Here is a 12,803-nt window from a genome sequence, read left to right on the forward strand (position 1 = left end):
TCATCAAGTATGACCTTCCTTAGCCTAGCCAAGTTTTGTCCTACTTTTACACTTAGCTACCCAAGAGCCTATTTCTTCTTGCTTCCTTCTTCTACCCTTCCTAAGGCATGGCTTCATTTAGCTCATTAGAAGACTCACATTACTTACTCTTACTTGAAGTAATTAGGGTTTGGGTTTTACACTTTGAACACTAAAATGTAAGGGGCAAGAGTTCTCATACTAGTTGAAGACCCTCTTCAAGCATCGGAACTCAATGTAGCGGAAGATCTCTACCCGATCAACAAACGACCAACAAATGCGTCGGCTGCAGCAGCACGAACGATCGCAAATAAATGAACGCAGCAGGGACGACACCATTAGAAGAAGCCCTTGGTATTCTGGGAGTGAGAACCCAAAGTGTGGTCTTTGGTGAGTTTGGTAGAGGTAAGAGGAAGAACTGATTGTGTAGGCGATAAGTAAGTGGGAGAGAATAGGAAGCTACCGCATAGTTAGATGTTTATCGTTTAGAAGAAACTACATGATCATGTAGGTTTTATTGAACGATCGTTTAGGAAAAGGTAGGCGATCGTTTAGCAAACACGGCACATTATATGATCGTTTAGGAAAGCTATCCGATCATTTAAGAACTAGTGTGCGATCATTTAGGCGCGAGGTATGCGATCGTTTAGGCGCTGAGTAACTATCGTATAGGCTCTCGACTTAAGTGATCGTTTACGTTTCCACACCAATGAAAAACCTTCCAAACTTTTTCGAACACTTCAAAATGAAACAAATTTTCATTTTTATTCTTCGGTTACAATAACCGACACAGTTTTCCCACTAATGTACATTCGAGAGAGTTTTTAGGTTAATTATCATATAATTAACCAACTAAGTTATTAATAAATATAATCATATTATATTTTTACCCTATAGTTTGATATCACATATCTACTATAGTAATTTCTCCTCTACTTGATATAAATCATATTTATATCTAAGTTCCTCCAAAATAATGTATCTCATACATTTAGCCAATTATATCATATATAATTAACCAGTCTAATTATATCATATATAATCAAACTTCCTCTTGTCAATTTGAACATTTCAAATTAACTCAAACATTGATTCTTGACTTTATCCAAGCTATCCAGGGGACCTAATGGACCTGTGGCTCAAAGCTCAAATGGTCCGTGAATAGCTGACTAAACTCTTTAGCCATGAGATCCACCATCCGTTAACTGTCAGGCATTCCACTAAAAACCAACAACTGAACTCTTTTTACCACAGATATGTTTATGTGTCCATCGGAGATAACCAATCATGAGTACGATGATCCTTAACAGATGCTCGTAAGAATAGTTGGGCTAAATTATCGTTTTGTCCCTGTAGTTACATCTCACTCCTTAAGTACCACTGATTTCTCTAGTGAACAATACAACATAGTCAACTATGTGTGAACACCTCTCGGGCCAAGAAAAGGTGTGTAGCGTCACATCGTTCAAGCCCTGGAATCAACCCATAAGGGAGCTATCTATCTACTTACCTTTGCATCGGGGAAGGAGTGAATTCCATCTTGTGTAGCTGAGTTCCCAACTCCCAAATCAGACGAATCCCCAAAATGCTAGGTTTAAATCGGCGACCTAGCCACTCGCACCCATACAAATCCAAGGACCACCCTCAATGGTAGGAGTTCCCAACTCACTCAGGATTGAGGTCATGTTACTTATGGTCATCCTAGTGAATTGAAGTCTCTGTCATGAACAGTGTTATATAACGAGAAGTTAACACTTCGTGGTCAGGTCTTATACAAACTCTTTGTATAAGATGCCCCCGCTCGCATGTCTCCAACACGAATGATCAGGATCAGACAATTTGTGATAAGTCACAACACTTGTGACCATTTCACGAAATCGGGCCGCAGCCGTAGCGTTACCAGGATAAGGTTTCCCTCCTATATCCATCTACTATAGACCATGTTGGTTATCACTCAAGACATGATCCACTTTTATGTCACCACATACATACTTGAGTTACATATAGATAACCAGAGATTCTAAGTTTATTGGTTTGTGGTAAAGCAAATAAAATATGCAAATGAGCAAAATACAATATATGAATTAAATATCATATATTATACAATACAAACATTCGTACAACATGTTTACAAACTACAGGACACGAGACTTTAGGGCATCAACCTCAATAATTCTGGAGACTTTAGGCTCATAGAGAGACTAAACAATTGTAAAGTGTCACTATACGATAGTTCACTCAGCTGGTCATAGCTAAACGATCGTCGTGCATTGTCTATATGACGAGAATCTTGATCGCAAAGGATTGTCATTTGATTTGTATGAGTGAGAGTGGTCAGTTCGCTAACTCAATAAGCCTACCATTTTGGGGACAAGACGGAGTAGAGAGCTGGGAACATAATAATGCAAGATGAAATTCATTCATTCTCGTCTTCAGGGTAAGTAGATGAGTTTTCTCTTAAGTGGTGTCTTTGGGGCTTGAACAAAGGGCCCTACCCTCAATTGCTCGAGAGGGATTTCTGTTAATTGGTTGGACCATAAATAGGTTGTTCATCAGAGGAGCACCGTTATTTAAGGAATCAGAGGTAACCCAAAGGGTAAAATGGTAATTTGACCTAGTTAGAGTTACGAACGCTCGTGAAAGACTAACTTGTTGTTATTGGTCTATATCTTGGGATACAAAAGTATATGTGTAATGAGAAGTGTGCAGTTGTGGGTCTTTAGTGGAGTGTAACCACAGTTAACGAATATTGATTAACTTGGTTAATGAGTTTAGCCAACTAATCTTATATTGTTGGAGCTTTTGATCTACAAATCTACTAGGTCCCCTTGTTAGTTCATTAAAAGAGAAATTATTTGAATTGTTCAAATCAATTTGAGAAAATTTTATATTAATATGATTAATATGTAATTGATTGTGGATATGATCTATAATTCAAATTAGGTTGGAAAGAAACATTTGAATGGGATTGAAATAATTAATTTAAGTGAATTAGATTTACAAGGAATTAATTAATAAATAGAAAGGTGTTGCACAAAGACATACGACATTTATGATAATTAAATATATATATACATTAAATTGGATTTAATGTATACATTGTTATTTAATTAATGTGTTAATTAAATAAATATTATTTAATTAATTGTGCACAAGGGAAAATTGGAAAAAGATTTGGAGAAGGGGTTGACTCTTCTCTATATAAGTCTTCCTTATGACCCTTTTGGAGTAAGTATTCATTGTACAATTTTTTTCCCGAAGCCACAAAAAGAAATCCTCTCTACTCTCCCAAAGGTTTTTCCTCCTCACCCTCTTCCAAGAGTTGGATACCACATATCCTTCTATTGGAATTCTTGAGAATAACAAGGTTATTCTCGTGGTCATGTTCAAGATTGTTCGAGGAGACGTTGTTGTTCAAGATAGTTGGAGGAGTTGTTCATTGGAATATTGAAAGGATTGTTCTAGGAGCTTGAGAATCTACAAAGGTGAGAATGGTTCTTTCCTTTCTCTAAAGCAGACTATTTCACATGTTTATTTTACAAATATTTTGTTTTAGTACATTGATTTTGTTTATGTAAAAATCAATTTACAGGATGCAAGACATTCACACGCTTCTGCTCGAGATTCGAATCTCATCACGACCAACCTCTGGCAACTGCCTTGCCCCCACACTGGCGAAATTTCGACCACCAATTTTGACTTACCTCCAATTGCCACCTTCGGCAACCACCAGCACCCAATCTTGAAAAACATTAATAAAAACACTCTTAGTATATAACAAATTAGAAATTTTTTTATATAAAAACACTTTTAAGAAAGAATTGCAATAGATATATGTTTTTTATTTTAAGGAGTTTTTATCAAAATTGTTTAAATAAAAATGAGTTTTTGAAAAATATCTTTTTCTAAGTCATTTCAATCATGTCATTTTACTACAATTGTATAGGTATATTTATTTAAGATATATGTGTAGAAAAGAAAACCCTAATTTAATTAAATATCATTTTCACTTTTTTCATTGGTCAATTTAACTAGCTCGACGACTTAGAATCATTTTCTAAACGTAAAGATTTATACTGTTTAAAACAACTTAGCAACTAAATAAAAATAAAACTCAAAATTTATGATTTCTTAGTCCTCAAATGTAATTTGATAAAAAAAAAAAAAAAAAGTATAGTTTTTTCAATAATTGAGTTTAATATTAAAATACTAGTTTATTTCAATTTTAAGTTAGCATATTATGGTAATAAAAAAATCGTTCATTTTCAAATTAGTTAAACTGACCAAAAGTATTTTTTTTTTTAATCTTTATTTACATTTTTTACCTTAGAGTTAGAGAAATGTACTATATAAACGATCTCTAACATTAGAGATGCTTATGTTTTGTAATCTGAATATTCTCTAATAAAATTGTTTTCCATCGGAGACGTAGTTAATATATTGTTACTAAATCATGTAAAAATGTGTGATTCTTTATTATTAATAAAATAATGCTTGCACTCAGAAGAGTCCACAAGTACTCAAGAAACACACAACTGATTTGGATAAGAAAAATGATGTGTGAAAGGCTGCTGCTTGGAAGAGGATATGGTATAGGTTTCAGATTTTGAGAGGGGAGAAAGGTGGTAAAATGGTTATAACTTATAAGGGGTTGGGAATAACATAATGGGATTTCATGTTTGATGCCCATCATCTCTGTTTTGACCTAAAATAACAAATATTTGAAAGCACTTACTATTTAAAGGTCAGTCCCCTCAAGTACTGAGATATCAAATTCAACTCAACCCCATAAATTATTCTAAAACAAGTTGGCACTTTCAAGACCCATACCATTGACTACAATCTTATCATCATTATTATAGATATTTAATTAATATGCAGCACCAACATACACACACTATTGCATATAAGGGCTCACTTTTAATTTGGTGAGGGCAGGTTAGACATGTGAGACAGCCTTACTACTACTCATTACTCACTTCTTCTTTTTTGATAAATAAAATTCCATCATATCTTTGATTGACATTGTTTTGTATTTTGGAGATCTGAGGTTGGGCCCCAAAAATTGACACAATTATATATTCTACTATTCTCTCATGGTTGTTGTTCATCCTCTCCATGAACTTAGTTCACATGATTTTCCTTTTAATTAGTTTCATGGATGGAAAAATTTCAGTACCAATAAAGAAATTGTCTTTTAAGTAATTTATATACAATTCATCAATTACCTAGGGTAAGTTTCCCAAGATGTGGGAATTCAAATTGGATGCTCTAATTAGAGGGTAACAATTAATTTTAGGAAAGTTAGGCTCGAGTTTAGGATGAAGAGACAATATATAAGGAGAGAAACTTCTTCCTAGTGAGTATTTTGGCACTTTGCTCACAATTGAAGCACTAATTACTTCCTTATTTACTTACTTACAAAAGTACATAACACATCTTTTTATAGGTGTCAATAGAAAACTCTAAAAGAATCCTATTTAATGATTTAAGTCTCATTATTTTGTTCTTTGTTTTTTAGAATTAAATTTATGGACATTACCTCCACTTCCAATTTCTTTCATTGTTATCTACTTTTTCACTAGTGGTTTAAAAAACCAAGCCAAATTTTAAAAACTAAAAAAAAAAATAGTTTTCAAAATGTTGTTTTTGTTTTATAAATTTGGCTAAGAATTCAATCATTATACTTAAGAAAAATACAAATTTGTGGATGATATAGACTTAATTTTAAAAAACAAAATCAAAAAAACCAAATTGTTATCCAACGGAAACTTAGGAAATAGTTATCTCTAGAAAATTACAAACACTTTAGGTATTTCTAAAACTGTTGCATATTCCAAAAATCACATTGATAAACTCAAAGAACTAATTGAAAATAACAAAGTGAATTTAAAGCACCCATATGGCATGTAGAATATTTATAGGATTTCTTCAATCCAAATATTGTTCAAACTCTGGAGCAGTTATTTCTTCTGACTATCAAGTTTCATTAAGCTTTTCTCAACCATATTATTTATATCAAATGATCTTCGGATTCCATAGTTTATTTATGTATCTCTCCACTCAAGATCTTCCCACCAACACATCCAATATATTCTGTTTGGACATCTATTTAACCAAAACAAAACAAGGAAAGAAGACAATAAACAGTAACACAAACAACAATAAAGGCAAAGGAACCCTGGAAAGGAAAAAGGTAACAAGTGTAGATATATAGAAGAGCTAGACGTGTTTTGATGAGTGACACTCATATATATATATATATGATATTAATCCCAGAAGAGGGAAAAAAAAAAAAAATCCAAAAAGATCAAAGTTACATGTAGAGTTGTCCTAATCTAAAAAACTAAGATGAAAAGAAAATTTCGTCCCTAGTTTTGAGTGCAGTTTTTTTCATGGTTTGGTCCCTAAATTTGAAAATCTCAGGCTTTTATACCTTGTTACTCTTTTATTTTTAAAGTATTAAGTTTGTTTAATTTGGTCTAGAAGTCTTGAAATTTACTCTTTTAACTTTGATTTTTATTAAATATCCAATTTCAAATAATCTCTAAGTTCCAACATAAACACTTTTGACCATAATTAGTTTCCACTATTTTTTTCATCACTATTATAATTAATTTTTAAAATTTCACTTTAAAATTATTTATAATTAATTAATTGAAAGTTAACACTCAAAGACCAAAGTTAAAAGAGTGTCATTTTGAAGCTTAGTAACTAAATGAAACTATATTTATAAAATTTAGGGATATTGATGAGGGGTGTTAAAGATGTGTCAACCTAATTGAGATGTCTGAGTGCACCTATTGATCCCTCTATCCTCAAGTATGTTGTTAAAAATATAAAATTTAGGGATAAAAAGATATATTTTTTTTTTCCTAAAATAGTTATAAGAAAAAGTAAGAGTCATAATGAAAAATGGGCCAAAACAAGAGAAAGCTAGCAAGACCACAAGGATGGGGATGCGCCCATATTGATATTGGGCGGAGAAGGAAGGAGGTCATCTGTACTAGATGATGATTGTGATGTTGATGTAAATTGGCCCATTTTCAATTGAACCAACTGGGCCTGTGTCATTGCTAGTTGCTGTTGTAGTGCATCTACTTGTCGTTGTAGACACGATATCGTTCCCACGCACCCATATACCGGATCTCGAATTCTCGCGTTTGCCTCGTATACCATCGAACTCACGGCGTCGCTCCGCTGATGTTCTGGCAATTCCTGAATTATGCAACCTGATTATCACTCTTTGATATTAAGAGATGACATTTTGATTACTGTTATGCGTAAATAACAAGTGAATGACTAGAAAAAATAAAAATAATTGATCATACGTTCTCCTTCCTTAAATGTTTGAATTTCAAATTCTCATATCTCCACAAGTATAATTTAAAATTTAAAAAAAAAAAAAAATAGAGTTGTTATGATCTCCATATCCTTCTTGACTTTTAATTTAAAATAAAGAGGGTTAAGACGACATTGTCGGTAGCTGGAGATAGAAAAGTACGACATGACGTTTAAGCCTCCATTCACTGTAGAAATGATTACAACGTCAGCATTACGCCAATAATTAGTGATTAAAAAGTATAATAGATTGGTTAAAGTTTCCCGCCAAAGCTATAGACGAAACATCTCTATCATTCTAACCCCACGCCAAACCAGCAAAATAAATAAATTACATTTTAGTCGAGTGCACACTTGTCCATTTATGTGTGTTTTAACGTATTAAATAAGATTTCCCACACGACCAAAAGTTTGAGAGCAATGTTGTTTTTTTTTCCTAATTCTTCAAAATTTTAAAAAGAAAAAGAAAAAAAAATACTATTTAAAATGGTCATAAAGTACTTTAGCTAAAACAAAATAGATTGAAATTCCACTCTGAAGCATAATGAAGCATCTTTTTTTTTTCTTCTTCTTTATTAAATTTGACATGCTCTCTAATTTGAACACCTGAACAAACCCTTTTCTCTCTTACATGTGAGATGAAGAATAATCTGCAAAAGATAGCCTTCTCTTTCTTTCTAAAAGTAAAGAGAACTGCACTGACAGAAGATTGTTTTAATTATATTAGGTTAAATTACAAATTTAATCAAGTTCATGTTTACTTTAATTCAAATATTTATATCTCATTGATCAATTAATTTTTAAAAAAATTTAAATTTTTCGGAGCTATTAGATATAAAATTAAGATCCTAATAGACACAAAATTAAAAATTCCTATAAAACAATATTGAAAGCTCATAGACTAAATTGTACAAATAATCTTAAAGTTCATGGACTAATAACCTTATGATTTAACCTCTTGATATTCAGTACAAGGCAAGAATGTGGGATTTCATAATTCCTTAGCAATTAATATTAACCCTACAATAAATGATCTCAACCAATTTTCCAAATCTACAATAACAACATAAATAGTATATATATTACTCCAATCATTGAATTGCGAGGCATTAGAAATTATATAAGACCCAACTACATTCAAAGAAATATATATACTTATAACTGAGATATGACAATGTGAAGAGACAGGAAGTAGATATTATAGTATAGTACTAGACAAAAATTCCTAATTTTTTAAGAGGGTATCAAATATTTATAAGATATATGAATTACATACGTACTAATTAATTTGAGGATGCATATATGCGTAATATGGGGTTGGAAGAGAGAAAATAAAAGAGAATGAACCTGTAACAATTTGCTGACATTACTAGCTCCAAAGACCTTGTGAACACTGGAGAATTTGTGGGGTTGATCGGCAGGGAAATAAGGAGCAAAAACGCAGTCCTGAGCACACCGCCGCCGGAGAAGCTTGCACGCAGCGCACGGCGCTGCCCCACTTCCCTTTTTGCAGCTCCCATTCATCATCATCATCATCTCCGACGATGCCATTTAATTTACATATAGAATACCCAAAATTAAACCCTCTGATCTCTATATAATATAATTCATATATCTCCAAAATTGAGATATTTCTAATTAACTATATAATAATATATTGTGAACCCAGATGAAGAAGAAGAATCAGAAGAAGAAGAATCAGAAGAAGAGAATTTTGATTAAATGGAGGGGAGATTAAAAAGGCAATTTAAGAATTGACTAGAGGAGGAAGAATAAAAAAGTAGGGTTTGGGAACTTGAGGGGAGAAAGAGAGATCAGGTGGCATCAATTAAATAGAGTAGAAGTGATACCAAAATCTTTTTAGGGGGACCCACCATGGAAGAATTCCAAGATTTTTTTTGCCTCTACATTATTGGAATTTTTTATCATTATTAAGCAAGCCAACCCCCCCTTTTTTTTTTTTTTTATTCAAATTACCCCAATTAATTATTTCATTTTTTTTTTTTTTTGAAAAGTAACAAATATAAGCACTTCATTGGTAATCAAGTGAGTACAAAGAAGAGGCTAAAAAAAGGCCTCTGAATTAAGAGAAAAGGGCATAATTACCAGATAATTTTGAGTTTTCACTTTGCAGCTAAAAAGATGATGCCCAACCTGAGAAGATCTTGATTCTTGAACGTATCGTTTGAAAATTCGTTCAATCCAGATAGACTAAAGAATTACTCCAAAAAAAAAAAATTGAAGTTACTTTAGGGTTGTTATAATATTAAATTTTATTTTACATATCAACTTAAGTTTTTCAGTCAATAAATGATTTAAAAATTACTTTTAAAGAACATCTTTCGCCAACATGAGCGTAGCTTAACTGGCATATGACTAGGTTCAATTTCCCCACCAAAATAATGATCAAGTGAAGTCTAAACATTAAACAATAAACATTAAGGGTTTAAGAAAACTGTGTTTGGAGTGTAGGTTTTGAAAGTTTGGATTTAAGAAAGTATTTAATCAGCTATTAGATTTAGATTAGTTTAAATTTGTCATTTTATTTTAATATTGTTAAGTTTAAAATAAACCAAAAAAATTATAAGAACATTTTTTTAAAACAATTTTGAAATAGAGATTTTGACTAAAATCATAATTTTATTTAATCTATTATTTTGATGATTTGATATTTTAATTTTACTAGAATTTGAAATAAAAGTTCATAGACTTTTGTCACTTTAACTAATTTGAAAATGATCAATTTTTTTACCATAATACGCTAACTTTAAATTAAAATAAACTAGTATTTTAATATTAGATTCAATTATTGAAAGATTATATATATATAATCATATTTGAGGAATAAAAAATTATAAATTTTGAGTTTTAGTTTTTATTTAGTCGCTAAGTTGTTTTAAACATTTTAAACTTTTACGTTTAGAAAATGATTCTAAGTCATCGAGCTAGTTAAATTGACCAACGAAAAAAAATGAAAATGTTATTAAATTAAATTAGGGCTTTCTACACATCTAATCTAAATAAATATACCTATACAAAATTGCAGTCTAATAGCATGTTTGGAATGACTTAGAAAAAAATATCTTTCAAAATTTTATTTTTATTTAAATATTTTTCATAAAACTCATTAAAACAAAAAACACATAAGTATTGCAATTGTATAAAGTGTTTTTATATACAAATTTGTCTAGTTTGTTATATACTAAGAGTTTTTTTTTATTAATGTTTTTCATGGTTGGTGGCGGTCGTCGGAGATGGCAGCTAGAGGTTGACCAACGTACTTCCTAGATTAAATTAGAAAAAAAAAAAAAAAAAAGGTAATCCATGGGTTTACACTAATCAAACCCATGGAAAAAGATGTAGGAAGCTAGACTTCCTAAATCCATGCCCCAAATAAGGGTTGGGCTTAGGATGTCTAACCCATCCAATCCCAACTCTAGAAACAAACACCCCTAAATTATTCATGAGACTACATCATCCAAATGCAAATATTATGTACTAAAAGACCATCAATTGAATCGGAATCATGTGAATGCAAATATTATGTATTCAAAGACCATTAACTAAACTACACAAATACTATTTACTAAAAATCTAAAATCTAAAGTCTAGACCAAAATTTAAAAAACTTATTTTCCTTCTTAACTTCCCATGGTGTCTACTCTGCACAATAGATTCACCTTCACCAAATCCATCCCTTCTCTTTTATGCCCTCTCATGTCGCCTACCATACTACAACTCTTTCTTAGAAATACCAATTCTTTTCAAATCTCCAATTCATCTTTCATTCCAATCTCCATAGATTTAGAAATCTCTCAAATTAGTATGCAAAAAGATCCTGAACCATTCTGTAAACCCTAATAAAAAAAATACAATACATACCTTAATTTTGAATACATTTTGAGAATATCAATCCAATAACCAAATGATCAACCAATGGCACTTCTAAAGAAGCCAAAGTTATAGATATGGAGATAAAAAGATATATTTTTTATAATCTATTGTAAATAAGGATAGAATCAATCATAATTTTTTTTAAGAAGGAAAAAAAATAATACACATCATTTGGACAATAAATACGTCAATATCACCGCATAAAAATAAAAGCTTTTAAAAAAACAAAAACAACACAAAACTGTTGATTTGTGTTTAAACCACCCTTAATATTTAAAAGCAAAAAATTAAGTAATCAAATTCCGACAAAATTTACTTGAAAAAAAACCTAAATTTGTGCGGAGATATTTACCCTCCATTGAAGAGTAATATAGAAAAATTAAATATAAGAATGGGATCATTTACACAATACAATGAACCACAAATCTTAAATTTTAAAAGTTGACCATTTATCCTAATGAGGGTCTTCTTTTGGCCATTATGCACAATTTCGTTTCCTCAATATGTCAGTCTCATTTATTTTTGTGTTTTCCAATTTTGCTGAAAAAGATAAAAAAAGCAATAACAATAATAATAAACGACGAAAAAAATATATTAATAAGAAAGTATTGGTTCACCAATAAATTGATGTGTGTGAAAAAAGAACTGAACACAATTTCAAACCTAAGAATGTAGTCTCTCCACCATGAACATACACCTCACTTTCACTTAAAAAGTTCACATCACAAACTTTTGGGGACTAAAAATTTAATTTACACATGCTGGGGTTTAATTATACCTGAAATGTAGATTTTGTATTTTGTGGATTTGTGATGTTTAATTAATTAGTGCAATGGAAGAAGAATTTTCATTTTTATTTCTTTTGCCTGACATGGTTGACTTTCATTTTGGGTTATAGATAGTAACATAATTAACTATATACCTAAGAAAAAAAATGAAAAATGACTTAAAGTGTTTAGTTGGGGCCATAATTTGTTGTCACTCCCATGTGATCATTTGTGATAACCCACTTCATCCTATAACCATTTACATATAATAGTTGACATATTCAAAATTTTCAACCATACTTTATATTTGATGTTTTAAGTAGTCATGCTCTCACATGGTAATGACAACACAAATACTCATTGCTAATTATATGGGTAACTTGCATTTGTTGATTAATGAATGTTTTATGGATTTAATTACTTGATTCTTAAGCTACGTATCTAATTAACTTGCCTTATCCTTCAAGTATATATTAATAGAATTAATTAACATCACTTTTCCTGTATGCTTAGTGGGAGTGAGAAGGGGAGCTTTTTCAATATTATATACATCACCATTTCTTATAATACAATTATTATATAATATATAAATGGCAATGCATGAATCAACAAATAAAAATATAGAAATTCAAATATAGAATCATGGACTATATATATTACACAAACATAAATTTGATTAAATAGTGTGTGATTAATGGAGAAAACACGTAGTGATTAATAAAATAAAAATGTGAAGGGTAGTGGGAAATTTTGTTTTGTAATGGGAAAGATATATATAGAAAT

General features: G+C 31.0%; 1 protein-coding gene across 1 annotated transcript; it reads right to left on the reverse strand.

Annotated features, from left to right (window-relative positions):
* Positions 1-6,694: 6,694 nt before the first annotated feature.
* On the reverse strand, positions 6,695-9,160 carry LOC120078233 (LOB domain-containing protein 4-like). Its single transcript, XM_039032455.1, has 2 exons — positions 8,707-9,160; positions 6,695-7,236 (listed from the first exon to the last, which is right to left on the reverse strand). The coding sequence occupies exons 1-2, from the start codon at positions 8,908-8,910 to the stop codon at positions 6,955-6,957; spliced, it is 486 nt and encodes a 161-aa protein (XP_038888383.1). The 5' UTR covers positions 8,911-9,160; the 3' UTR covers positions 6,695-6,954.
* Between the last annotated feature and the right edge of the window lie 3,643 nt (positions 9,161-12,803).

This window comes from Benincasa hispida, chromosome 5, assembly GCF_009727055.1.
Source record: "Benincasa hispida cultivar B227 chromosome 5, ASM972705v1, whole genome shotgun sequence".
NCBI lineage: Eukaryota > Viridiplantae > Streptophyta > Magnoliopsida > Cucurbitales > Cucurbitaceae > Benincasa > Benincasa hispida.